The sequence below is a fragment of the Kogia breviceps genome, chromosome 10 (assembly GCF_026419965.1).
Source record: "Kogia breviceps isolate mKogBre1 chromosome 10, mKogBre1 haplotype 1, whole genome shotgun sequence".
Taxonomy (NCBI): Eukaryota; Metazoa; Chordata; class Mammalia; order Artiodactyla; family Physeteridae; genus Kogia; species Kogia breviceps.
In genome coordinates, this window is record NC_081319.1 from 48,933,682 (window position 1) to 48,960,930 (window position 27,249).

Sequence of the window (27,249 nt, forward strand, 5' to 3'; positions counted from 1 at the left end):
GCTGGCCCATGAAGCCTAAATACTTATCTTCTGGCCCTTTGCAAAAAAAGTGTACCCACCCCTGGCTTCCAGAAGGATGCTGTCCTTCACGGTGTCCACAGTCCACACCGAGTGGACCTGCTGGACACAGTGCTTATGCGATGGAAGAGCCAGCCCTGTTCTTTGGGCGAGCAGCATGTTTCCCCTGGGGGAGTTCCCGTCGCTCACACTGCTTTGCTCTTGTAAAACCCCACTTCGGAAAGGCTGTCCCTCTGTGGGAGGAGTGGGCTCCTGGCTGAGTCAGTGTGGAGAGGTCCAGGATTAAGGGGACATGGCAAATCCTTGAGGGTGCCCTGTCCACAATATGAAGAATGATGGAGAACTGAAAGCGGTCCTTTGGGGCCATTTGGGCAGGGATGCTGGCCTGGCCTCAGCATTCATGCAGCTCTCCCTCCAAATACTGAAAAGCAGAAGGGTCTACACAGCAAAGTATCGCACAGCAAAGGGATTAATTCTGTAATTATGGAAAACACACACACTGCTCCAGCCAACCAGGCTGGGAAGAGTTTCTCTTGGAAGGAGCCTGGCCCTTTCGTTGTCTTTCATAGAAGTCACATCCCTTGGGCCCTTCCATTGGTCCCCAGTGACAGAGAAGGTCTCCAGGGGTGGATACCTGAAGGGTGACGTTGAGAGGCTGGAAATGACACTCCAGGTCTTCCAGCTGAATGAAGTTGGATGCGTCCACAGACTCGCCATACACAAAGGAGGTCGGAGACATGATTCTGAAAGAGGAAAGCATGAAATCTGTCATCCCAACCCAGGGTCACTGTTATCCTGAGAACCCAAACATCTGTCCCTATTTAATCTAGAACCTGGCTCCCCCCAGTGTCCTCCACCAAACGCTTCCCGTCTGGAACTGTTCCTTCCCTCTCCTGTAAATGGACACAGCCAGACCTACGCTTTCTAAACAGACATTTCCAGTAATGTCTTGTCATCTTAGGTGAAATCAACAAGCTACGTATACAAACATGTACCAGGATTACATTTCTAAAATGAGGAGGAAGACGATGGTAGCTTTGATTTTTTTTTTAAACTGGATTATAAAATTACGCATGTTCTGTTTTGTCATTTGAAAAACATTTTGTGGATTGAAAAAGATTATGACAATTTAAATGAATTATATATTTGGCATCCTAAGCCCCACTCTGTGACAAATTCATTTAAAAAAAATAAACATTTTCCGACTACCAAAATTACTAGGAATTAGGTATTAAAAGTTGAGTCCTCTCAGTGATAGCCTTTTTCTTCATATTTCAAACAGTGGCTACGTCAGATGTGATTAAGAATTCTGGTTCATTCTGTAGTGAAGCTTTCAACGTTGCCCGCAAAAACAAACCCCATTGTAAGATTTTTGGTACCAAGTCTGAATGGATAGCAATTCACCTATTTTCAACTTAATGTATATTAGTTTGGAAATGCAGTGAGTTCCCAGTACCACCCAATGGCAAGAGCTGGTTCATTTAAATGAGCCCCGTTTTATGTTCCTGGAAGTATCAGCGGTTCACTCGTTTGTTTAACTGATGGCTTCCTCGGTGGGGGGAGAGGGGGCTGGTAGGGGTGGGGGGTGCTGTTAACACCTCACAACGAGGTCTCTGAGGGCTGGACAACGGGATCAAGTGAACCTGTGTTTTCTCTTTCATCCCCCAAGGACGGGGCTTGGTCCTGGGGATATTCTCACTGTGCCTCTGAGGAGACAAGTAAATAAACTACAGGGTTAAAAATAGAGCCATGAACAGAGGCAAATCTGTGTTAATTTGCAAATATATTCCACCAATGCCTCATGTCTAAAGAACGTGATGAAAAACGCCAAGAGGCAGGAACGCCCACCGGAGACTCATTCCTGACACCCAGCAGAGTGGGGGAGCTCTGCAGGGATGGTGCCTTCTGCAACACATTAACTTTTCTACTTCCAGCCAAGGACTGGACCCAGAAGCACTTGAAAACTGAAAAATGAGAAACTTTGAACCTCCAGAAAGTTCAGCTTGCCTGTGGGGCAAGGGTTCAACAGGTCCTCATTTGATCTAAACTAATTGTGCAAATCCTTTTTCCACTATCAAAGAAGTATGTGCTCTGTTTCTGAAGCCGGAAACAGGAACTGACTTCTCATTTTTCCAGGCCTGGGTTTTGGCTGAAAACCACCCCGGGTTGTTTTGGGTGCCGGCCTGCAGCCCTGCTTTCCAACAATGCCAGCAGCATTGAGTGGCTAAGGACTTCAGCCAGGCAGATGGTGTGCCTGCTGTGATCGGCCCTGCCTGCTGGCTCTGCAGAAGGGTCGGAAACACGCATGGTCAGCGGTGACTCAAGGCTAATCAGAAAGCAGCCCAGGCTTCCTGGGAGCCAGCCAGGGCACTGGGACGCATCTGGTCATTACCTCTGGCCCTCTTAGCCTTTGGCTAAGATTTTAATCCCAGGAATCAAGCTGCCTCCTATCCTATGACACTCTGGCGGGGTGGGCGCTGGGAAGAGATGCATGTAAAGATGTACAGAATATTCAAAGAAATTATTGGGCTTCTATTTGTCATCACACTTCTTGTGTTACCTACCAGGTGGGTGGGTAGTTGGGAAAGAGGAGAAAATCAGGGAGGAGGACACGAGTCACTGCAGCTAAAGCTTCATCCTGCATTTCAAAGCTGGGCAGAAGTGGAAGTGGCAGGGCTGCTGGCTCCTGGCTACACAAGCAAACATAAGAGAAGCACAGGGTTCCACTCCAGGCAGATCTGTGTCCCGCCTACTCACCCAGTGATGGATGTGTCCACCTCGTGCATCAGCGGCACCGTCAGCATGAGGGTGTTGTCATGCAGGGACTCTGAGCGCTCCATGTTGCCGCTGTGCAGGGAGAGAGGAGGGGACACTGGTCAGCACAGCCTGCCCACAGCGGGCGTCTCCCCTCCCTGCAACAGGTCTCCGTTCTGCACCTTTTTACCTTCAGCTCTGTTTTTGGTCCCTGTATGGCATGCCAGTGCCCTATGGTCTCAGTTGTCTTCCCCCCACAAAGACATGAGTGGGGAGTGGAGAAGGGAGACAGGAAGGAAGGCAGGCAATCAGGGCACACGATCCAGGAGGTCAGGGCTGTGGGCAGCTGGGCTCGGTCTGGCCGGGAAACTCTGGGAGGCAGCATGGAGCACCAACCCCAGTCTCCCTAACTGAGGCCATAGGAGCTGATCCACTGACTCCTGAGGCCTGCTGGGGGGCGGGGAGGGGGCATTAAATCCCTGGCACCTGCCCTATGTGCACAGGTGAGGGGGTCTGTGGCCAGAAAAAGCCTCAGGCAGAGGGGCAGGTGCTGGGAGCTGGGAGCTGTCCAGTGCGTGCGTAGTGGAGGTGAGTGCTGAGAGGTTATGGGTGGGCACCAACAGTGTGTGCTGCTTCTGCAAGGCTTGCTCCATGAATAATGGACCAGCAAAGTTAGGGCACTGCAGCTGGGAAGGGGTCTGCTGGACTTTGGCAGCCATTTCCCATCTACAGGCATCACCCATCATCCATTGACAACCAAGCCCAGGAGAGAGGTCCTGGCCAACGCCATCCTGATAAATATCATGGGAGCTCCTGTTATGGACTTCTGCCTCCAGCAGGTTCACATATGGGCCTTCCCCTTGGGGTGAGGAAGCACAGAATGGGGGGTCTTGCAGGGTCATTCTGGAAAGGTGAACACAAGGGGGTTGATGCTGTTGAGGGCTACCATGTGCCAGGCACAATCCTCAGCATGACTGAGCTGGGTCCTCAGAGTAACCCCAGAGGGAGGGGCTCACCCACCACTGACAGGTAAGAAGCAGCTCAGACAGATTAGGTAACTTGCCCCAAGCACCCACAGCAACCAGGTCAGTCTCCAAAACCAGTGCTTTTCCACTGTGATGTCTTCTCCTGATCAGATTTGGGGGATTGAGGGAGGGGAGAAGGAAGAGGAGAGGAAGGGAGGAGGGGGAGGAAAAGGAGGAGAGAGCAGACCTAGTTTCCCTTCATTACTTTATGAAATTTCAAATATGAATTGTGATCATTACTGTAGGGAAGCAACCACCTTGGGAAAAAGCATGGCTACTGGGTACATGGTGCTGAACCCAGCACCTACACTTGGTTCTACCACACAGAGTGAACACAGGGTCCCAGTTGAAAGCTAAGTTCACTCTTATGTTCCTCCAGGGGTGGAACATAAGAGTCCCCAAGACCCGCTGAGGTTTAGACACAGCTCATCCGGACCACTCCCCACCCATCATTCCCTGAACCTGTGCAGAGTTCCTGCTGGCTCCCTGCCCTCCCTCTGCCCCCACTGCCTTCCTCTCCCGACCAGCGAGTGCTGAATGCAACCATACTTCAATAGCTCACATCCCCTCTCCTCCTCTCTCCTATTGTTCTGAAACAATGGTGCTCTGTGACTCTGACCCCTGACTCCTCATCTGTCTTCCGCATACGGGGTGAATCCATCACAGTTTACAGAAGCAGCAGGATCAGGTGCCCACCTGGCCTCACTTCCTTTCCCAGGGGGGACAATAAAAGCTGTACAATCACTGCTCAGGGCAAACCAGAGGTGACTCCTGAATAGAGGGGAGGATGGCAACGCCCGGGCCTGCTCCCTCCCCTCACCCAGCATCCCGCCAGGTCTGAGTAATTGGTTCCTGATGGAAGCGCCACCCCGTGCCCTGCCATTTGTCCAGCCACCTGTGGCTGCTGGCAGCTCTGGCCCAACAGTCTCATCTGTCATCGGGTGACTGCTCCAGACTGAGTGAAGTTGCAAAGTTGAGATAAAGAGGCTGAACATCAAAAGGCCCCCAGTTATTCTGCAAGCTCGTGACTTGGGATGCTTCCCATGGTCTGCAGAGCCAGGCTGCTGAGACAGGAGCTCTTGAGAAACTGTTTAGTCTCAACTTTCTGTCCTTCTAAATCCACAAGTAGGCAAGAGATCTTCAAAGGGTGGTGACGGGAAGAAAAGGACGATTGGTATTTTAACTGTGGCTTTCAAGATAAGGAGCCTTAAGGCTCTTTCCGTCACAGTAGGGAATCAAGTGCTGTGGGTGCCCTCTGGGACATTAAGACCAGACTTTCACTGAAGTCTGCAGGGAAATGGGTGCCTGAAATATTCTGCTGCAAGTTTAATAGATAACACAGCTTCCTAAACATCTGTGATTCAAGAAATTAGAAGATTCTGATATTTAATTATTTAAGCGACCAGTACTAGGTGTTCCCTAATGCTATACAGAAATATTAATGTACATAAAGGGATGTTCTTTAATTAAGTTATTAGCATTTTCTTATATGCCCAGCACTGCATCTGGCAAATAGTAGGTGCTTAACAGATGTGTGTTGAGTGAAAATGTGCCCAATAGAGAGTAAGGGACTATACAGAGCAATCACTTGATGAACCTTTAAAAAAATCCCAATGCCCAGATCTCACCCCAGACAAATTAGATGAGGATCCCTGTAGGGTGGACCAGGCATTGGTAGTTTTTAAGGCTCCTAGGTGATTCCAATGGGCACCTAAGATCAGAACACCACTGGTCTATGGATGTGAGATTCTAGTAGATAAAATTTCTGCCATTGTGTTGTTTGCTCTCCTTCTTTGACACCTCTGATTAGCCCTAAATGGGATTGGGAAGTAGGTGGAGTTTCCTCTTTTTGACAAGGAAAAGTCTCTTCCATGTCATATTTCCTGCCCAAATGTTCCTTCCCATGAATATCAGCTGCTCCAGGTGTTGAGAGACCCAGACAGCACACTGATAGATCTGCCCAACAATGGCGAGTTTTCTGTGGATCCTAGAAACAGCAGGAGAATGAGAATTTTCAGGTTGGAATAAGCATCTGCCCCCCTTTATTAAATCCAACAGTCTTGTGCTCTGTGGGTAAGCCATTGCATTGTATCACTCCCCTCTTCCAAAACTTTCAGTGGCTCCCCACTGCCTGGGGAATGCAGTTGAGGCTTTCAAGGCCCTCTGTGGCCCAGCCCAATCTCCTCTTTCTGCCTCATCTTCCTTCTACTGCCCTCATATGTCCCCCCACCCATCCTCTGAGATGGTCAGGAATCCCCAATGCACTTCAATGCTCACCAGTCACACGGGTGTGACAGAGTAGGCTGTGCCATGCACATCCTCACCACTGTGCCTAGGCTTCTTCAGCCCCAAAACAGACTCCTCTGTGTAAATGCCACCTCCCCAGTGAAGCCCTTCTGGATTCTAGAAGTGGGAACAAAGTCTACCTTTTCTATGCTTTGCATGTGTTTCTATTAGATCACAGCCATGCTTTATGTAAACGTGAATGATGTGATATTGAAAATAGTGTGAATAAAAAATAATCACGTCTTGCATGATTTCAAAGCCGGCAAGCTCAGACAATTGTCATCTGTGTTGAAATGCTATTATTCCTGCAGCAATGCTACCCTGACAGACAGTGGGAGCCATGCTGCACTGGAAAGCTGTGCAGGAGTTGGGGTATTGCTGGACTGTATTTTAACATTCACTGTGGTTCTTACTTCCACCTGGTTTGCATGTCCTATTACAATATGTAGGATATAATTAGTGTTTGTTAAGTCCCAGTAGTGCTCAACTAAAGGCCAGAAAGTCATCACCTTTGGAGTGGAGGTTGGATATGACAACACAAGGTAAAGAGGGTCAAACAACCACTGTGACGTGCTGTGCTCTCATTTTTAGGAGAAAGAACATTCTCTAAAATATTAAGGAAAATGCTAAAAAAAAAAATAGAGAAAGCAGTATTAAATGCAAAAATATGCTATAGTGGTGGTGGATTGAGGGGCTCTGAAAATGTATACTTCCAGCTTCACAGTGGTTCCCAAAGGAAAATTAATCTTAATTCTGTGAGTTTTAAATAACATTGAGACTGAGGAAGGACTCCAGTGAAAAAATAAAACAAAGCCTCGTTAAGTGTGTGCCCCACCAGTCCTGCTGCTGTCTACTGTTGGGTTGTATTTGTTGGGGCCTGACCTGAACCTCCCAAATGCCCAGTGACTTCAGGCTTTGGGGGCAAAGCCATTAATTAGTAAGAGGCAAGAATGGACCAAGGGTGAGGTTGAAAGATTCAGCACTTGGGAAGAATCTTGGTCTAACCTTTGACTAATTGGTGTTTTTGTGAAAATTCAAAAGTCACTCAGGCTGGGGTGAGTACGACAGGGTGTTAAAATGCAAGTTTTGGCTGAGGCAAAATAGATGCCAAAATTCAGAGGAAAGCACTAAACCAGTATTTACTATGTCTGTTGGCAACAACCCAAACCATAATGTCAAGGATGTAACAGAGTCGGGAAAGGAGGATTCCTGGAGACAGATTTTGGAGAAAATGGTTTGTGGTCAGGGGAGGGTGACTACCTTTTAAGTTAAGTTTTAGGGGACCTTGATCAGGACAGTCAGATGCAGGCCCAGGAAACGTAAGGGGAGGGGGCTGCTGGCTTTCCCCTCCTGACTCCACAAGGATCACCTGCCTTTCCAGAGACTGTCAGGGCAAAGACTCCTGAGTGAGATCTACAAGCAAGAGCCAGGGTAGGGTCACCTTTGGTCCTGTCCCAGGGCACAGTCTCGGCAGCAGGAAGTGAAGGCATCTTTGGCCGCCTAGAGGCTGAGGTTGGAAGATATGGTGAGGGACGAAGCACAGGTGAGCCTCCCCAGTAGTGGGAGGGCGGAGGGGGTCCCCAAAGGGGAGGAGCCAGCTCTGCATACCCAGACTGAGTGAGTGCCTGCAGCAGTGCCTGGTAAGTAAGACCTTTCCTGTTTGCCTTTTACCTCTCACAACCCCTGCTGTGAGACTGGGGGGCTCTCAGGAAAAGGGGGAGGGCCAGTAGAAGCACCACTGGAGGAAAGCTAGACTATTCCCGGGGAAAGGCTTCCCTCCTGCAGCCTTGCCCTGGCAGAGGGGAGGGAGCCTTAACTTGAAATCAAGTTTTGATTATTTCATGGGACAGGAGACACTCTGATTATGGATTTGTGAATTTGCTTTGAGGCTTGAAGCGACTGTAGGAGCCCAAGAGAAGGGCTTTTACCAAGTTTGGTCCCTGCTGTATTTCCCCTTGTCTCTCACAGTGGCTGGTCGTAGTAAGTGCTCAAAGGTTTGTATAATGAGTGAGGGACAGTGCCTGCCCTGGGCTGTTTTACCCTACTTCCTGCACTGAGCCATGTCTGCCTCTGTCTCTAGACTGACCCTGTCTTGATGAGGTTTGAGATGGAAGACTCTCTCATTCATCCCTGCTCCCTCTCAGCTTCTGCTCAGTGCTTTACACTTGATGGACATGAACGGGGTTGAGAGGAGTGGTCCAGAGCAGGACCCTTTGCTCTACCTGGGGGTCAGATAGATGGCTGAGCGGGCACCTGTTATCTTGCACAATGGGGCTCATCTGAAAATTCCGGGAGATGACCTTCTCTCTAAGAATGTGGGACCTGGAGCTCCTTCTCAGTGCCCGAGGGTGCAGTCCTTCTTAGAGGAAGTCTTGGGTTAAGCACCCTCATTTCAGAGGTGACCATGTGGGTGGGGGCCTTAGTTTTACAACGCTTAGCCTCTTGCCTCGCTCTGCACCCCGGATTCAGTGGTTATCCAGTCTTGGCCGCATGCTAACCTGTGGCTGCACAATAGCCTTTCTCTGGTTGACTTGCAGCTCCTGGTTTCATGGTCTGCTCATCTAGTGTCTGGCCTTCCATTTTCCCGGCCTCCATTAGCCATGAGGTTCCTGATTTTATCATCTCACCTTTGTTCTGTGGATCTTGCCTGACCTTGGGCTTCAGAGTGTTTGGTTCAGATCTCCAGACCACCTCTGGGATAGACTCAGATCCCTTGGCATGAAAGTTTGGCTTGGAGATTAAGGCAACTAGAGATAAGACACAATAACTGAATGCCTAATCCTTGATCAGACTCTGGACCAGTAAAAAGGTGGCTACAAAGTCATTTCGGGGACAACTGGAACATGGACTAGAGATTAGATAATAGCATTGTGTCAGTGTTAAATTTCCTGAATTTTATAACTATACTGGGGTTGTTTAAGAGAATGGCCTCATTCTTAGGAAACACATGGATATACTTATGGGTAAAGAGGCATGATGTCTGCAACTTACTTTCAGATGGTTAAGTGGAAAAAATCATACATAGAAAGAGAATGATAAAATAAATAAGGCAGAGCGTCAAGACTGAGTGAATGTGGGTAAAGGGTATACAGGAGTTCCTTGCACTATTCTTTGCAACATTTCTGTTAAGTTTAAAATCATTTCCAAATAAAAATTCAAATAAAAACGTTTAACTTGGGTATCCAACCTATACAGTCAAAGCTTGTATCTCCCTATTTACCCACCTAAGTACCTCTCCTTCCAGCCCAGCTACTGGCCAAGGGCTACCCACATGGTACTTCAAGGCACGTGTGGATTCTGGCTTGTGGAGGCAGCTCATGACCCCAAAGTCTCTCTCAAGCACCCCTGGCTATACTGGAGAGAGAGAGGCAGGAGCACAGTCCTGAGGGAAGACATTGTTAATGCACTGTCCCCTTCCCTATCTGTCCACTCAGCTCCTAGGACAAGCCCTCTCTTGAGGACCATCTCTTGGGGGCCTCCACAAACAGGCTTGGCCGGGCCCTCAGGCTGCAGGTGCCCTGTCCCTGCATCAAGGGATGCTGGGGTACATCCATGAGAAGCCACTGACCACAGAGGACACTTGTGAACTAACCAACCACATAAGCTTGGGTGGAATCCTGACCTCTCCAGGCCTGTCTCTCCTCAGCTGTAAAATCATTTACCTCTGACTGGATGAACCCCTAGCCGTTCTCAGCTCTGTCTGAGCTGGTGTCTGCACAAGCGGAACTAGACAAGCACCATCCTTGAGAGACCCGATTCTATGCAGCGGTTTGGGGCTTTATCACTGAGCGGTTCCTTCCTCCTCGGCGTTTTGGGCATCATCATCAAAGCATGACCAGGGCATGACCTTTCTTGGTCCCATAAATCTTTCATCTTTGGAAAAAATTTAAATCCCTCTTACCTCTGAGCAGTAACTATGAAGCTAAGAACTTCCTCTTCCCCAGACAGGTGGCTTGTATCAAAGATCACGCTGAATTCATACTATGGGAAAAGAAAGTGACATTTGGCATCAGCCAGCATTCCAAACTTAAACACTACAATCTTCTGCAGTTTATGACCTCTGGATGCTCATTTGCACGGCAAGCTTTATTCTGCGTGCATTTCTCTCTGATGGTCAGGCCAGAGATACAACTTTAGCAATAAAACCCAGAGCCCACTCTGGCGAGAGGCACGCTGTCCTTTTCAGCAACTGAAGTTTTTGTTAGGAAGTGATACGCTTGAACTGTTAAACCAGGACTTCCTAAATTTCACTCACACACCATCACCCCAGTTTTTGCCACATCTGCTTATCATATCACCTGTGATATGTACTTTGTATTTTATTGCCTCACTCTTGCTGTTTAAAGACTATTTTAAAGAGAAGAATTTATATCACTATCACAGAATGGGAATCCAGGATCACTTGCCATAAAGAGGAGGTCATCATAAAAATAAACATAATGGAAACAAAGGGATGTTGAATTCTGTTGCCTGCTGAAGGCTCTGGGCCTCAGGTCTGCTCTATTTTGATAAAAGGGAGATTAACGACTGATAGGGAGGTGTTAGAGATATTGTAGAGCTACCTGAGAATTTCTCCCGTAAAAAGTTAGGATTGAAAGAGTGTTGAAAGGGTAATAAATTTCTCACTGTTAGAGTCAACGTGGTTTAGTGCTATGTCCATGCATCACCTAAAATCATCTCACAAGCCACCCCAAATCATCTCAGGTACTCCCAGTGGTGGGCACCCCGTGATTCGGGGAACACTGCTCCAAGCAAATGGTTTTCACCATATACACACAGGGCCAAGTGTGGGAATCAGGAAGGACCCCTCGGGTAGGGCTTATAGAGCCAGGATCTACCACAAACTATGTGAACTTGGCCAAGATACTCGATCTCTTTGCATTTCAATAAAGAAGAAGAGGGTGGACAAAATGATCCTTAAATTTCATCAAGTTCTGAGAGTCTATGACTTGTTTAATATCTAAATATTTGTTCCTTTATGACATCATTTTATTTCTTTATGATGAATTCTAGGCAATGGTCTAACTTTGCAACACTGGATTCTACTGAACTGAATGCTACCTGAAAGTAATGAACGCTGGATCATGACATGGGACCATCAACTAGAGTGGACACTGGACATCCCTTTCTAGACAGAAATTTCTGTTGCAATGAAACCTGTCAGCTTACAGTGAGGGTGGGGCATGGAGACAGGACAGGAAACAGAGCTAGAGGACCCAAAGGAAGGGAAAGTCAAGGGTCTCATTGCAGTAGAGAGTCTGAACTGGCAGGAGATCTGAATTAAACCCTCTAAAGATCAAAGTGAGGTAAGAAGCAAAAGATTTGGGCACAAAGCCAAAATGAGAGCCAGAGGCCTGGGAGAACAGAAGGTCAGGGACCGGGCAGGCTGGTCATGAGAGACAGAAACATACGGCCAGCAAAGTAAGCAGATAGTGTGGTCATGAGGCTTAGCAGGTGGTCTGGAGCCTGGTGACCCACAGGGTCTGAGGGCAGGGGAGGACAAGCCGGGCTGTGGATAGAGGGAGCCCCATCCCTGCTGGGTCACTTCTGGGGCTTTCTCCAGGGACTCACCCCCAGAGCCCTGCCTCCAGGACGAGCCTTGCTACAGGCCTTCACTTCTGTATGTGGAGGAAGGCAGTGACATTACCAAGCTGGAAAAAAAAATCCAACATCCAACATCCATACTTCTGTTGGCTCTGTGACTATTTTGAGAGAGTATGAATTTTAACAAAATTTAAGGCCCCAGAAGTCAAGATTACTTTATTTTCTTTGTATTCATTTATTCACTTTCTCTTTATGGGAAGTGATCCTGGATCCATCTGCAATGATAAGTTTTCCTTTTAAAATATCTTTAAAACTAGCTAGACACACCTTAGGTTTGAGGGAGGGAGGCTGGATTTTACAACAAAGTGGCTACTTTTAAAGTGTTTCAATTAAGTCTATTTCCTGTTGCTCAAAAGATTTCAATAAAATGTGTGTGTGTGTGTGTGTGTGTGTGTGTGTGTGTATGTGTGTATGTGTATGTGCATGCCATATTTTACTACAGGCAATGATGCCCAGCATTCAGGGTCCTCCTCCTGCATCCTCACCCTACCTGGAATCTCACAGGACTTCGCCCATATTCTGCCAGCTTTTCTGAGGGCAGCCACCACTTGGGGCTTCCCTTCTCCTGGGATGAATGTGGACAGAATGAGGATCCGAGCCAGAAAAAAGGCTGAGGAATCACAGATATAAGAGCCACCACAGTTTGGGGCAGGCACATTCAACGAGGCTGAGGGATTCAAGTGATTCGCTAAGAAATGATAAAATCTTCCTTACTAGAACATTCTCACAACTGGTTTACAAAACAGCTACTATGTACTGAGATCAAAAAGCCTTAGAGATTAAAATGATCCAATTCTATGACATAGGCAGGATAAAAGGATTAAACTTTCTTTTTTTTTTTTTTCAGGAAGGGAAAAAAGGTAGACAAAGGAATATAAAATTTCCTTCAAATCATAGCAGGGAAAACAGCTTCCATTTAAAAAGGCAGAACTGGTCTTTTAGAGACTAGTTTTACCTCCAAAAATCACATCTTCTAAGTGTTTGCATCTCTTTATAATGATGGCACATACTAGAATGTTCCATGAATCTCCGAATATGCTAAACCACATTACTGTTTGAGCTTAGAAAATCTGGCTCCTTATAAATACCAAAGTGACTGTACTTTCTTGTACTTTTCTGAAAAAATGAAGTGCAATACAATTATTTATATTTTAAGAGGTCTCTTCAAAAAATCCTGAGTTCCCAGGGGGCAACAGCCAGGACTGTAGATCACTAGCCCAGACCACACCTTCTCCTATGTTGTCCCAGGGACTCAAAGTGGCATGGGAGGTCCCAGAAAATAAAATGTTGAGACCAACCAGATGGTGCTTGACAAAGTACAAAGGCCGTGGTGTGTGTCTCACATTTGCAGTATGTCACATGGATCAAGGGGTAGGACCACATGTCCACGGCCCCCCGGAACAGACTTGGAGATGTCCATGGACAGGGCTGGCTGTGCCCAGGCAGGGCTTTGCTGGCCACCCTGCTGCAGTGGGGTGTGGACGAAACCTCGGGGAGGCAGTTGCAGAATGAGTGGCTGGTGGGAAGGGCCGGGGGCGCTGCCAAGGAAGTGCCCCGTCCCTGTCCCTTACCTTCGACTTCGACCTCATGAAAGGGAATCCCACACTGCATTTGAGGAAGTCCGATTCCAGCAGTTCACAGGAAATGCCCATTTCCTCCTGAAAGACAAAAAGTACCAACAGATGGGCTGGCTGCACCAGGACAGGTGTGTGGAGGAGCTCCAGGGAGGCAAATCCAGGCTTCAGCAGACATGGTCCTGCTTTAGGGAAGTGTTCAGACAACAGCCACTGTTGGCTGTGCTGGAATGAGGAACCTCTGACAGGCCAAGTCCCCATCCTCCTCTGACTGCCCGCTCGCCACCCCCACCACCCTTGCCAGAGGTTCTCTGGGAAGACAGTGCAGAGGACAAAACCAATCTTCATTCTTTTTTTTTTTTTTTTTAAATCATGTTTGTTATTGTATATCAGAGTTTCCCTAACTATGTTCCATAAAACATTAGTTCTGTAGGTATTACATTTTAAAAAAGGGTTTTGGGGTCAAAAAGTTTGGAAGATGTAGGGATAAAAAGAGTTAAAAATGTGATTTTTTTTAAAAGCAATTTTTTTGAATTTTATTTTATTTGTTTTTTTTACACAGCAGGTTCTTATTAGTAAGAACACTCTTCATTCTTAATCAACGCTTTGGCTCTGAACCCCGGTGCTCTCCTGGTGAAACGGGACAGCCCACACGTGAGCTGGATGCCTCCTTAGGTTTGCATTAAAAGGCATCCAAGTCGCCTTTCTGGCTCACACCCTAATCTTGCCTTTCAAAACCTTACTAGTTGAGGAAAAATAAACGCTAAGAAAATCACACCAAGGAAAACACAGGGATTCTTTCTAAAGCACGAAGCAATGAGGGCTGAGCTGCACCCTCAGCAAGCCTTCCCAGGGCGGGGGTGGGTGCAAGGGCAAGGAAAGGGCTCCCAGCATAGCTGGCCTGGGCTGGACTCTACAGACAGGCACGAGAAAACCAGGAAAGGGGCCGCAGGGAGCTGCCATCTTTCCACCTGCACACATGGTTTACAACCAAAGTCAAAGGAAAACAGGAGGCTCTTCATAACCCACAGGGCCTCTCCGAGTCACTGAGGCCAAATCAAGACTTCCAAGGGGAGACAGAATGTTTGCAGATTTGGGAAAAGGAGAAGGCACAGAGCACAACTAGCACTGGCTAAATGTCTAGAAGTTGGGGTGCTGGAGTTCAATGAGGTCATGTGACTTCCTCAAGGTCATTCTTGACTGACTCTAAAACCTATCTCCTTCCCCTACCAAGGCCTTGATCTTCTCGAGGGCCTTGGCAACTCTGCAACACACAATGGCAGCCAAAAGGAACCAACCTGTGTGGATTCTGGCTCTGAAATGTCACCCATGCTACCTCCTCCAATTTCTAAGACCTGCACCTCAGCCCAGACCCACACTTCCAGGTAGATGGGTGAAATACAAAAAGTTAAAGTTGTGTGTCTTGTCTAATCAGAAAAAAAAATGTGAGCACTTACCACAACATACTTATTTCGTTATATGTTACACACATATACTATTACACTAATATATTATGAAAATTATCAAACACAAAAAGTAGAAATGACAAAAAACAACTCATCTGTGGGATTAGAAGTCAAGATAATAATTGGCGGGTGGCAAGTGGAAGGGAGTTCTCGGGGTACTGGGGATGTTCTCAAGTGTGATCATTGTGAAAATTCACTGAGCTGGGCACCTAATGATTTGTGTACTTTTGTCTGTTTTCTAAACATCAATAAAACTTTATTTAAAAAATAGCAACAAAGCAACAGCAACACAACCAGAAATACAAGGAAATAAAACATAGGAGATATATAAATATAAAGGGAAACTGCAGCTTATCTTTCAGCATCCAATCTAGATATCCAATGGGGATAACTGATCTTGGTGACTATTAAGTTTTCTAACGGTTCTCCATGACCTTAGTCAGCATCCCTCATGTGGGCTTGGGACCTCCTGCATTAAAATTGGTTTGGGAGTGCCTTAAAATACAGATTCCCAGGCCATGCCCCAGTGGTCTGAGTAGACCCTGAGTACACTCTGAGATTGTGGGGCCTGAGATAAGCATTTTCAATACACGGTAGGTGACACAGTAAGTGTTCCACTGTGCAATGCTTTGGGAGCCACTGCTATGAGTTTGCCTTTTTTTGGTCCATTCTACAGGCTGCTTGAGGAATCTTCTTAAAACGCCTCTCTTCATTATGAACATAATAAAGCTCAAAATCTTAACACTGGCATCCATTTGGCCCCTACCTCTCTGAGCACATACGTCACTATTCTACAAATATCCTTTTCTTGGTCTCATTTCCACACTTTCCACACTTTTGCCTAGTTTTTCCCACTGTCAGGAACACCTTTCCTCAGCCCTTCCTCCAAGGTTTCCTTCACCCATCTTGCCCCAAACACTTGTGGGTGGTAAGTTTGCATATCTAATATGGGCATGGCACAGGATTTGGAACGGACCCTGAGCATCCACTGAGTGGCTGAGTCATCACATCACCTCCCACGATCAGCACTGAGGACACAGGTCTGAATGACATTAGTCCCTGACCTTGAAGAGCTCACAGCTTAGAAGGGGGACATCTTCCAGCAGAGAAACAGACATTTACAGGGCAGTGTGAGGGGCTGCTCTTGGAATCTCGAGAACATGTAGCGGCAATCTCAATAAGGAAAACCAGTGAATAATTTCTCAAATGCTGTCTCACGAACTGCATGGCCCAAAGATTGGTCCTAATGATTCACTGTTGGTGGCCTCTTGTCACCATCCTCTTCCTTATAATTCCTCACCCAAGAAGCAATGTCCACAATCGGCCCAAGTACAAGCTACTCTAAATCCTAGCTAACTGGCCTGTGGGCATTAGAGGCAGCGAGCTCAAGCCTAGGTGACCTTAACTCCCTGGGACAGTCTTGGTTTACGTCTGTCGTCCTGGTGTAATTGCTCTCAAGAGCATCGCAGGATATACATAAATTATATTACTCAACCCAGTTCCAAAGCTCAATATCTCACTGGAAATCCCTTTCAAGTCAGGAGAGAGGTTTTCAATTTAAGTCAAAGGTCTATCTGGGGGGCTTCCCTGGTGGCGCAGTGGTTGAGAGTCTGCCTGCCGATGCAGGGGACACGGGTTCGTGCCCCGGTCCGAGAGGATCCCACATGCCGCAGAGCGGCTGGGCCTGTGAGCCATGGCCGCTGAGCCTGCGCGTCCGGAGCCTGTACTCTGCAACGCGAGAGGCCACAACAGTGAGAGGCCCACGTAGCGCAAAAAAAAAAAAGGTCTCTCCGTTCTCAAAGATTTATCACCCCAAAGACTTCTTCAGGTTTTACATGGATGTGAAGGACTCACTGAGGCTTTAAAAATTTACTCTGTAACTTGAGGGGACCTCCGTTTAGTCAGCTTTGATCTAAGACTGCTTTTGATTGTCTGAGAACTGCTGAACTACCTTATTTCTGTTAATTCCAAAATGCGAGGAAATAACATTTAAACCAGCATTTATTGCATTATTCCACATCTCTCTTCCACTCTACTCAGTCTAAGAGAAATGACAGAATTCTGGTTGGATCTTGGGGTGGGGAACAAGAAAAAAGAGTGAAAACCAAAGACTTCTGTAGGAATGAGAGCGCTCAGTGTACGGTCACGACTCACGCACTCCTGGACGCTGCGACAGGGAGGAATGTCATGGATCACCCTTCTGCACCTGTCAGCACCAGAACAGCCCTCCCATGGCTATGTAAGTCCCCTTGACTGAAAGGCTTTAATTCCGTTTTCCACTCTTCACTGCAGCTATGAGGCAAAGAGGCCCTCAGAGCATGGTCTTCAGCAAACACTGTGACTGCTGGTGTGGACGGCACAAATGCTGCACCCAGAAGCCCTTTACTAGATGACCTCCAGTCCCTGGCTGAATGGGAGCTGCTTTGCCTGCGAGTTTGTAACACCCTTCCTCTGCAGCCTATGACTGACATGGGTGCAAAAGGCTGCCCCTTTGCCTCAAGGTGAGACCAGCTGTGCTGTGCAACTCATGTTCCAGAGCCCCCGTGGGATTAGGCTAAGAGCACATCCCTGTTTGCCTCTGTCCTCTGCCCCATTCTGTTCCCTTCACTCCTTTTCTCCCAACAGCACTTCTGCAGTAAATCATTTGCCCAGGAATCCCCATCTCAGGTTCTTCTCTGGTGAACCTGACCTCAGACAATACTCTTTATAGATGAGGCTTCTGGCACTGAGAGCTTCTGGAAAGTACTGGGCATTTGTTCCCAGGTGAGGAGAGGCAACGGAAGGGGAACCCTCACATGCTAACGAATGTTGTTCAAATCCATACTAACCAAAGGAAAAACTTTCTAACTACTGGTTATAAAGTCAGCATAGCTGCCCCCCATCAGGGAGCACTTAATCTCAAAGCAGTATCAGCACTCCCTTTGCTCTGGTTTTAGACCCTGCCTGGGCCATAACCTTAAAAAACAGGGTCACTATGGAGCTAGGTACCACCCCCGCCCACCTCCACACCTACTCCCCATAGTCAGGCAGGCATCCTGTAGTCAAAGAGGTCTCAGGGAACCTTTAGAAGATGAATGTTGGGGTGATGTGGCTAAACTAGCTGTGCCCTGGCTTCAGACGGCATCAGGAATAGTGATCTAGTGGGGGGAGGGTGCTTTTTACCTCCACCAGGCACATGGTACCCCACCAGGAGTACCAGGAACTATATGGGAGAGATTGTAGGGACAAGGCTTCTCCTTGGCTCTGATTCCTTTTGTGCCTCAATCATTGCTTACATTGACTTTAGCTTGGAGAACTTACCTTCAGCACTGTTGCAAGACTTATGATTACCATCTCTCAGCTGATGGGGAATGTGGACCAGTGAATAGAATGTCTACCCTTTGTCCCTGGTTGACAGACAGTGTAGAATCTGATTATCCAACTCAGATGCAGTGCAAATCTACTAAAACCTGTTGCAAAGGTGCAGGCTTTCATGAAATCAATGAAAATGATGCTCAGAAACTGCTCAAACCACTCAAAGCCTCTGATTAAGTCTGGATCTGGCAGAGTTAGATCAGTTAACTGTTGAAGAAGTCAAAATTATCCTTGGATGTTAACACTTTAAGATGCTTGAGAAGATAAGGCTTTAAATTTAAAAGATAAAGAGAAGCGTTCGGGAAAAATGTACCATCATAAAAATGACCTTTCTGTGATTGTCCTCAAAAAAAAAAAAAAAAGGCAAAATATGAAGCAAAGAATGTTACCTTATAATAGGAATATTCACATCTAAAAGCTGCCTACCCAGCACTCAGTTACTTCTTTCATTTCAGAAATTAATGCACTGCTATTTTAAAGATGCTAATAAAGCAAATAAACTTTTGCCTTGGGTCTAAGTAGCCTTGACCATTATAATTACAATATTACAAGAGCTGTTAAGTGTAGTTATCATAACATAAACTTATTTTCATAATCTTTAGTTTCATTTTTCAAGTAAAGTCCCAATCAAAACTTAAAGAAAAAATTTTAATATAAAATTCTGGACCCTATATTAAGAAGATTCACAAAATTGGCCTTTTTCTCAGTCCCACTTTTCCTTGGCTAGCAGACATATCCAATTCCATAAAATTCTATCAAGGTTTCTCGCCAGAGGTTGAGTGATTCAGTTTAAATTTTCTATTTTTTTTTTTTTTTTTACTAAGACACATTACTCTCAGGATCAGAAAAACATCAGTTAACATTTTTTTTTAGAACACAAGATGAAAGCCTGCTTGGTTTCTGCACGTTCGTCTCTATATTCTCAGTACTGGGCACTCAGGAGCTCCTGAGTTTGCACTTAGTACTTCAACAAGCCTTGGCTCCTTGGGGATTCAGATGAAGGGACTTCAAGAGGCAGCTTATTTGCTGGTCTGCCTGGCATGGGAGATGCTTGCCTTGGCAAAGGCCCTCTCTTTTCCAGACATACCTTGGCTGTCCTGGCCCTGGGAGCTTGGCCAGCGGAGCCAAGCTCCAGCCCTGCTTGTAACATGCAGTGTGGCTGGCAGGAAGAAATCAGATCATGAAGTTAGTGAGCCTCCCTGGCCTTCAGGCTCCTTCTTCCCAATCACACAACATTCGATTTTATTCTGGAGCCACATTTTCTCTGACCACCAACACAGTGCCCTGTGGGAGCAGCAAATCCACAAATCTGGTCAGGGCTTAATGCTGGGCTCCAGGGAGAGTGTGAAGTTTACCTTCCCGTTTGCTACTTCCTCCTGTGTTTGTCAAACTGAGATGACCCTTCATGTTCTACGTCTGACTGAAGTTTGGTATTCATCTAAGACCCCCTTCCTTTCTTCCAGCAACGTGAGGTGTGAACCCTGTGAGCTGATAAGCTCTGTGTTAACTCAGTTAATAAAGAATTCAGGTAAATTTTGTAAGCACTTGATCCCAAATTCTCTAATTAACTGAGGAGTCAAAGGTGAGCAGGGCTTCTCAATAACCTGGCCCAGTGAGTTAATAGAAAGAGTTTATTCCCTGGAAATACTTTATTGGCCCCATTCAAGGATGAGTCAGCCTGAGCCTCACCAGAAAAAACAGTGCTATTCCTAGAGGGGAATCCTTTGGGACAGGGCCCATGGAATTCCTCAGCATGCAGAAAAGCACACGGGCTTGCAGCATAGAAAGTGCACAAGCTTTGGCATCAGTGTCCCAATTGATTTGCTCGGATACGTAACAGCTATGGGTCATCAGACAAACAGGCTGGCCTTTCTACAAGCCTCCATTTTCTCACCTGAAAAATGAAGCCATAACACGTGCCTTATAGGACTGGGGCTGGCCTGCCAGTGTCGATGGTTCTAAAGATGGAGTCCACAGATGGTCCCTACTCAGTAATAGCTTGTTACATGCCAGGTAGCTCCTCTTTTTATGCCCATTTTACAAGGAGGAAACTGGAACACAGAGAAGTTATAGCACTTGCTCAGGATTTCCCAGCTGCCAATGTAAGAATGGACCAGAGGGGGCCTGAGGCAGGGAACCCCAAACAAGGCACAGACAAGGTCCCCTCTTCCCCATCCCCCAAAGAACCCACAGAAACTGAGCCTGAGCAGGTGGGCAGCATAAACCCAATGAATGAAGCGCACAGCCTTTAAGGAACCTGGAGCACACAGGATGCCAGGACAGATGCCAATCGTGGCTGATGGCCTGGCAAGGCTGGGGCAGCGGTTTACCTGCCAGATAGGGGCTGGCAACCAGCAGTCTGAGGGAATAGAGGTGATTACTGGCACACGTGGGGGTTCCAAGGCAAGTGCTACAAAGCAAGTGCCTTTTTAAACTTTTGTCTAAACCCCCTTTTGGAAGTGAAGGCCCAGACTATTCTGAGTTTGTTCTTTCCAAGCTTAAAAAAGTAAAGCAAGCAGGAGCTAAAGTCAAAACAAATGTTTGAGACAGATGAACTACATAACTGTTAAAGCCAAAATCTCCTCCGAAGCTAAGGAGTGCTGAATTTGGAGCGTGCACTTTGAACAACCCTGTACCCATCACAGGCAGTGGGAAGTCAGCTGTCCCAGGAGGAGCAATTTTCTTATCAAAGTGGAGACAAGGGAGGCCCCTCCCAAACAGTCCTCTTGGCGCTAAGGATGCTTTAAAATGAGTAAAAATAATATTGCATTTTTAAAAACCAACACAAATCAGAAATGACTTGAATAAGCTTATTCCTGTAACATGCCCCCCTCCTGTGCATTACATCAACCCCTAATCTTTGTATTTTCCCAAGATGAAGACAAATCAAAACACTTCCCAAAATGCTGATGACTGCCCCCTTTGGGATGGCAGGAAAACAAACTTAAGAATCTAAACAAACCAATAAATAAAAATAAACCCACCATCCCAGCCCCCATCCACCCCAGCGGGTGAGCAGACAAGCCTCTCAGGCTGGAGCTGTCCTTCCTTTTTTATTTCTGGTATGGAGCAATGGAGATCTACTCTAGCACCCAGTGCTAAGGCTACATTTCCAATTTGAATATTCCATTGGTCAGGCTGCTGCAGGCGGCCCCGCTTTAGCAAGACCAGCTGGGTGGCTGACAGAGTCTTGGTGCTCCAGCTGGGCGTCAGGCCCGTGCCTCTGAGGTGGGAGAGGTGAGCTCAGGACATAGGTCCACCAGAGACCTCCTGACCCCACACAATATCAAATGGTGAAAGCTCTCTCAGAGATCTCCACCTCAACGCTAAGACCCAGCTCCACTCAACGACCAGCAAGCTACAGTGCTGGACACCCTATGCCAAACAACTAGCAAGACAAGAACACAACCCCACTCATTAGCAGAGAGGCTGCCTAAAATCGTAATAAGTTCACAGACACCCCAAAAAACACCACCGGACGTGATCCTGCCCACCAGAAAGACAAGATCCAGCCTCATCCACCAGAACACAGGCACCAGTCCCCTCCATCAGGAAGCCTACACAACCCACTGAACCAACCTTACCTACTGGGGGCAGCCACCCAAAACAGTGGGAATTACGAACCTGCAGGCTGCAGAAAGGAGACCCCAAACACAGTAAGTTAAGCAAAATGAGAAGACAGAGAAATACACAGCAGATGAAGGAGTAAGGTAAAAACCCACCAGACCACATAAATGAAGGGGAAATAGGCAGTCTACCTGAAAAACAATTCAGAGTAATGATAGCAAAGATGACCCAAAAACTTGGAAATAGAATGGAGAAAATACAAGAAACGTTTAACAAGAACCCAGAAGAACTAAAGAGCAAACAAACAATGATGAAAAACACAGTAAGTGAAATTACAAATTCTCCAGAAGGAATCAGTAGCAGAATAATTGAGGCAGAAGAACGCATAAGTGACCTGGAAGATAAAATAGTGGAAATAACTACTGCAGAGCAGAATAAAGAAAAGAGAATGGAAAGAATTGAGGACAGTCTCAGAGACATCTGGGACCACATTAAATGCACCAACATTCGAATTATAGGGATCCCAGAAGAAGAAAAGAAAAAGAAAGGGACTGAGAAAATATTTGAAGAGATTATAATTGAAAACTTCCCTAATATGGGAAGGAAATAGTCAAGTTCAGGAAGCACAGAGAGTCCCATACAGGATAAATCCAAGGAGAAACAGGCCAAGACACATATTAATCAAACTATCAAAAATTAAATACAAAGAAAAAATATTAAAAGCAGCAACGGAAAAGCAACAAATAACATACATAGGGTTAACAGCTGATCTTTCAGCAGAAACTCTGCAAGCCAGAAGGGACTGGCAGGACATATTTAAAGTGATGAAGGAGAAAAACCTACAACCAAGATTACTCTACCCAGCAAGGATCTCATGCAGATTTGAGGGAGAAATTAAAACCTTTACAGACAAGCAGAAGCTAAGATAATTCAGCACCACCAAACCAGCTTTACAACAAATCCTAAAGGAACTTCTCTAGGCAGGAAACACAAGAGAAAGAAAAGACCTACAATAACAAACTGAAAACAATTAAAGTGGTAATAGGAACATACATATCGATAACTACCTTAAATTTAAATGGATTAAATGCTCCAACCAAAAGACATAGACTGGCTGAATGGATACAAAAATAAGACCTGTATATATGCTGTCTACAAGAGACCTACTTCAGACCTAGAGACACATACAGACTGAAAGTGAGGGGATGGAAAAAGTTGTTCCATGCAAATGTAAATCAAAAGAAAGCTGGAGTAGCAATTCTCATATCAGACAAAATAGACTTTAAAATAAAGACTATTATAAGAGACAAAGAAGGACACTACATAATGATCAAGGGACCAATCCAAGAAGAAGATATAACAATTGTAAATATTTATGCACCCAACATAGGAGAGCACCTCAATACTTAAGGCAAATGCTAACAGCCATAAAAGGGGAAACTGACAGCAACACAATAAAAGTCGGGGACTTTAACACCCCACTTTCACAAATGGGCAGATAATCCAAAATGAAAATAAATAAGGAAACACAAGCTTTAAGTGATACATTAAACAAGATGGATTTAATTGATATTTATAGGACATTCCATCCAAAAACAACAGAATGCACATTTTCTCAAGTGCTCATGGAACATTCTCCAGATAGATCATATCTTGGGCCACAAATCAAGCCTTGGTAAATTTAAGAAAATGGAAATCGTATCAAGTATCTTTTCCGACTACAACGCTATGAGACTAGATATAATCACAGGAAAAAAAATCTGTAAAAAAATACAAACACATGAAGGTTAAACAATACACTACTAAACAAACAAGAGGTTACTGAGAAAATCAAAAAATACCTAGAAAGAAATGACAAGGAAAACATGACGAACCAAAACCTATGGGATGCAGCGAAAGCAGTTCTAAGAGGGAAGTTTATAGCAATACAATCCTACCTCAAGAAACAAGAAACACCTCAAATAAACAACCTAACCTTACACCTAAAGCAATCAGAGAAAGAACAAAAAAAACCCCAAAGTTAGCAGAAGGAAAGAAATAATAAAGATCAGATCAGAAATAAATGAAAAAGAAATGAATGAAACAATAGCTAAGATCAATAAAAATAAAAGATGGTTCTTTGAGAAGATAAACAAAATTGATAAACCATTAGCCAGACTTATCAAGAAGAAAAGGGAGAAGACTCAAATCAACAGAATTAGAAATGAAAAAGGAGAAGCAACAACTGACAGTGCAGAAATACAAAGGATAATGAGAGATTACTACAAGCAACTCTATGGCAATAAAATGGACAACCTGGAAGAAATGGACAAATTCGTAGAAAAGCATAACCTTCTGAGACTGAACCAGGAAGAAACAGAAAATATAAACAGACCAATCACAAGTGCTGAAATTGAGACTGTGATTAAAAATCTTCCAACAAACAAAAGCCCAGGACCAGATGGCTTCACAGGTGAATTCTATCAAACATTTAGAGAAGAGCTAACACATATCCTTCTCAAACTCTTCCAAAATATAGCAGAGGAAGGAACTCTCCCAAACTCATTCTACAAGGCCACCATCACCCTGATACCAAAACCAGACAAAGATGTCACAAAAAAAGAAAACTACAGGCCAATATCACTGATGAACATAGATGCAAAAATCCTCAACAAAACACTAGCAAACAGATCCAACAGCACATTTAAAATGTGCTGATCATACACCATGATCAAGTGGGATTTATTCCAGGAATGCAAGGATTCCCCAATATATGCAAATCAATGTGATAAACTTTATTAACAAATTGAAGGAGAAAAACCATATGATCACCTCAGTAGATGCAGAAAAAGCTTTGACAAAATTCAACACTGATTTATGATAAAAACGCTCCAGAGAGTAGGCATAGAGGGAACTTACCTCAACATAGTAAAGGCCATATATGACAAACCCACAGCCAACATCGTTCTCAATGGTGAAAAACTGAAACCATTTCCACGAAGATCAGGAACAAGACAAGGTTACCCACTCTCACCACTATTATTCAACATAGTTTTGGAAGTTTTAGCCACAGCAATCAGAGAAGAAAAAGAAATAAAAGGAATCCAAATTGGAAAAGAAGTAAAACTGTCACTGTTTGCAGATGACACAATACTAGACATACAGAATCCTAAAGATGCCACCAGAAAACTACTAGAGCTAATCAATGAATTTGGTAGAGTAGCAGGATACAAAATTAAGGCACAGAAATCTCTTGCATTCCTATACACTAATGATGAAAAATCTGAAAGTGAAATTAAGAAAACACTCTCATTTACTGTTGCAACAAAAAGAATAAAATATCTAGGAATAAACCTACCTAAGGAGACAAAAGACCTATATGCAGAAAACTGTGAGACACTGATGAAAGAAATTAAAGATGATACAAACAGATAGAGAGATATACCATGTTCTTGGATTGGAAGAATCAACATTGTGAAAATGAGTATACTACTCCAAGCAACCTACAGATTCAGTGCAATTGCTATCAAATTACCAACGGCATTTTTCACAGAACTAGAACAAAAAATTTCACAATTTTTATGGAAACACAAAAGACCCCGAATAGCCAAAGCAATCTTGAGAAAGAAAAATGGAGCTGGAGGAATCAGGCTCCCTGACTTCAGACTACACTACAAAGCTACAGTAATCAAGACACTATGGTACTGGCACAAAAACAGAAATATAGATCAATGGAACAGGACAGAAAGCCCAGAGATAAACCCACACACATATGGTCACCTTATCTTTGATAAAGGAGGCAAGAATATACAATGGAGAAAAGACAACCTCTTCAATAAGTGGTGCTGGGAAAACTGGACAGCTACACGTAAAAGAATGAAATTAGAACACTCCCTAACACCATACACAAAAATAAACTCAAAATGGATTAGAGACCTAAATGTAAGGCCAGGCACTATAAAACTCTTAGAAGAACAGAGTTCATAGGCAGAACACCCTATGACATACATCACAGCAAGAACCTTTTTGACCAACCTCCTAGAGAAATGGAGATAAAAACAAAAATAACAAATGGGACCTAATGAAACTTAAAAGGTTTTTCACAGCAAAGGAAACCATAAACAAGATGAAAAGACAACCCTCAGATTGGGGGAAAATATTTGCAAACGAAGCAACTGACAAAGGATTAATCTCCAAAATATGCAGGCAGCTCATGCAACTCAGTATCAAAAAAACAAACAACCCAATCCAAAAATGGGCAGAAGATCTAAATAGACATTTCTCCAAAGAAGATATATAGATTGTCAATAAACACATGAAAGGATGCTCAACGTCACTAATCATTAGATAAATGCAAATCAAAACCACAATGAGGTATCACCTCACACCAGTCAGAATAGCCACCATCAAAAAATCTACAAACAATAAAGGCTGGAGAGGGTGTGGAGAAAAGGGAACCCTCCTGCACTGGTGGTGGGAATGTAAATTGATAGAGCCACTATGGAGAACAGTATGGAGGTTCCTTAAAAAACTAAAAATAGAACTACCATATGACCCAGCAATCCCACTACTGGGCATATACCCTGAGAAAACCATAATTCAAAAAGTCATGTACCACAATGTTCATTGCAGCTCTATTTACAATAATCAGGACATGGAAGCAACCTAAGTGTCCATCAACAGATGAATGGATAAAGAAGATGTGGCACATATATACAATGGAATATTACTCAGCCATGAAAAGGAACGAAACTGAGTTATTTGTAGTGAGGTAGATGGACCTAGAGACTGTCATACAGAGTGAAGTAAGTCAGAAAGAGAAAAACAAATACCGTATGCTAACACATATATATGGAATCTAAAAAAAAAAAGGTTCTGAAGAACCTAGGGGCAGGACAGGAATAATGACACAGATGTAGAGAATGGACTTGAGGACACGAGGAGGGGGAAGGGTAAGCTGGGGCAAAGTGAGAGAGTGGCATGGACTTATATACACTACCAAATGTAAAACAGATAGCTAGTGGGAAGCAGCAGGATAGCACAGGGAGATCAGCTCGGTGCTTTGTGTACACCTAGAGGGGTGGGATAGGGAGGTGGGAGGGTGATGCAAGAGGGAGGAGATATGGGGATATATGTTTATGTATAACTGATTCACTTTGTTATATAGCAGAAACTAACACACCATTGTAAAGCAATTATACTCCAATAAAGATGTTAAAATCAATCAATCAATCAATCAGTCAATCCACCAGCTCTAACTGAAAAGCCCAAACTGAAAAGACCAGTAACTTGTGTCTTCTAAGGTTTAAGAAGTAATCAAAGTATTTGATTTTCATCCAGGTAGTTTTTCCTCCTGTTACACACAGGCAAATGACTTATTCTTAGATTTTTTTTTTTTTTTTTACTATTAATTTATTAATTAATTCATTTATTTTTGGCTGCAGTGGGTCTTCATTGCAGCACGTGGGCTTTCTCTAGTTGTGGCCAGCAGAGGGCCACTCCTCGTTGTGGTGAGTGGGCTTCTCACTGCGGTGGTTTCTCTTGTTGCAGAGCATGGGCTCTAGGCGCGCGAGCTTCAGCAGTTGTTACACGTGGGCTTAGTTGTGCCGCAGCTTGTGGGGT

General features: G+C 45.0%; 1 protein-coding gene across 1 annotated transcript in view; it reads right to left on the bottom strand.

Annotated features, from left to right (window-relative positions):
- ITGA9 (integrin subunit alpha 9) overlaps nucleotides 1-27,249 on the bottom strand; it is a 356,752-nt gene that overhangs the window by 69,061 nt on the left and 260,442 nt on the right. The window contains exons 19-22 of the mRNA XM_059077262.2: nucleotides 13,259-13,345; nucleotides 9,985-10,064; nucleotides 2,776-2,865; nucleotides 653-761 (exon numbers count right to left, since the gene is read on the bottom strand). Coding sequence (XP_058933245.1) covers nucleotides 653-761; nucleotides 2,776-2,865; nucleotides 9,985-10,064; nucleotides 13,259-13,345 — 366 coding nt within the window. The remainder of the gene's footprint in view (nucleotides 1-652; nucleotides 762-2,775; nucleotides 2,866-9,984; nucleotides 10,065-13,258; nucleotides 13,346-27,249) is intronic.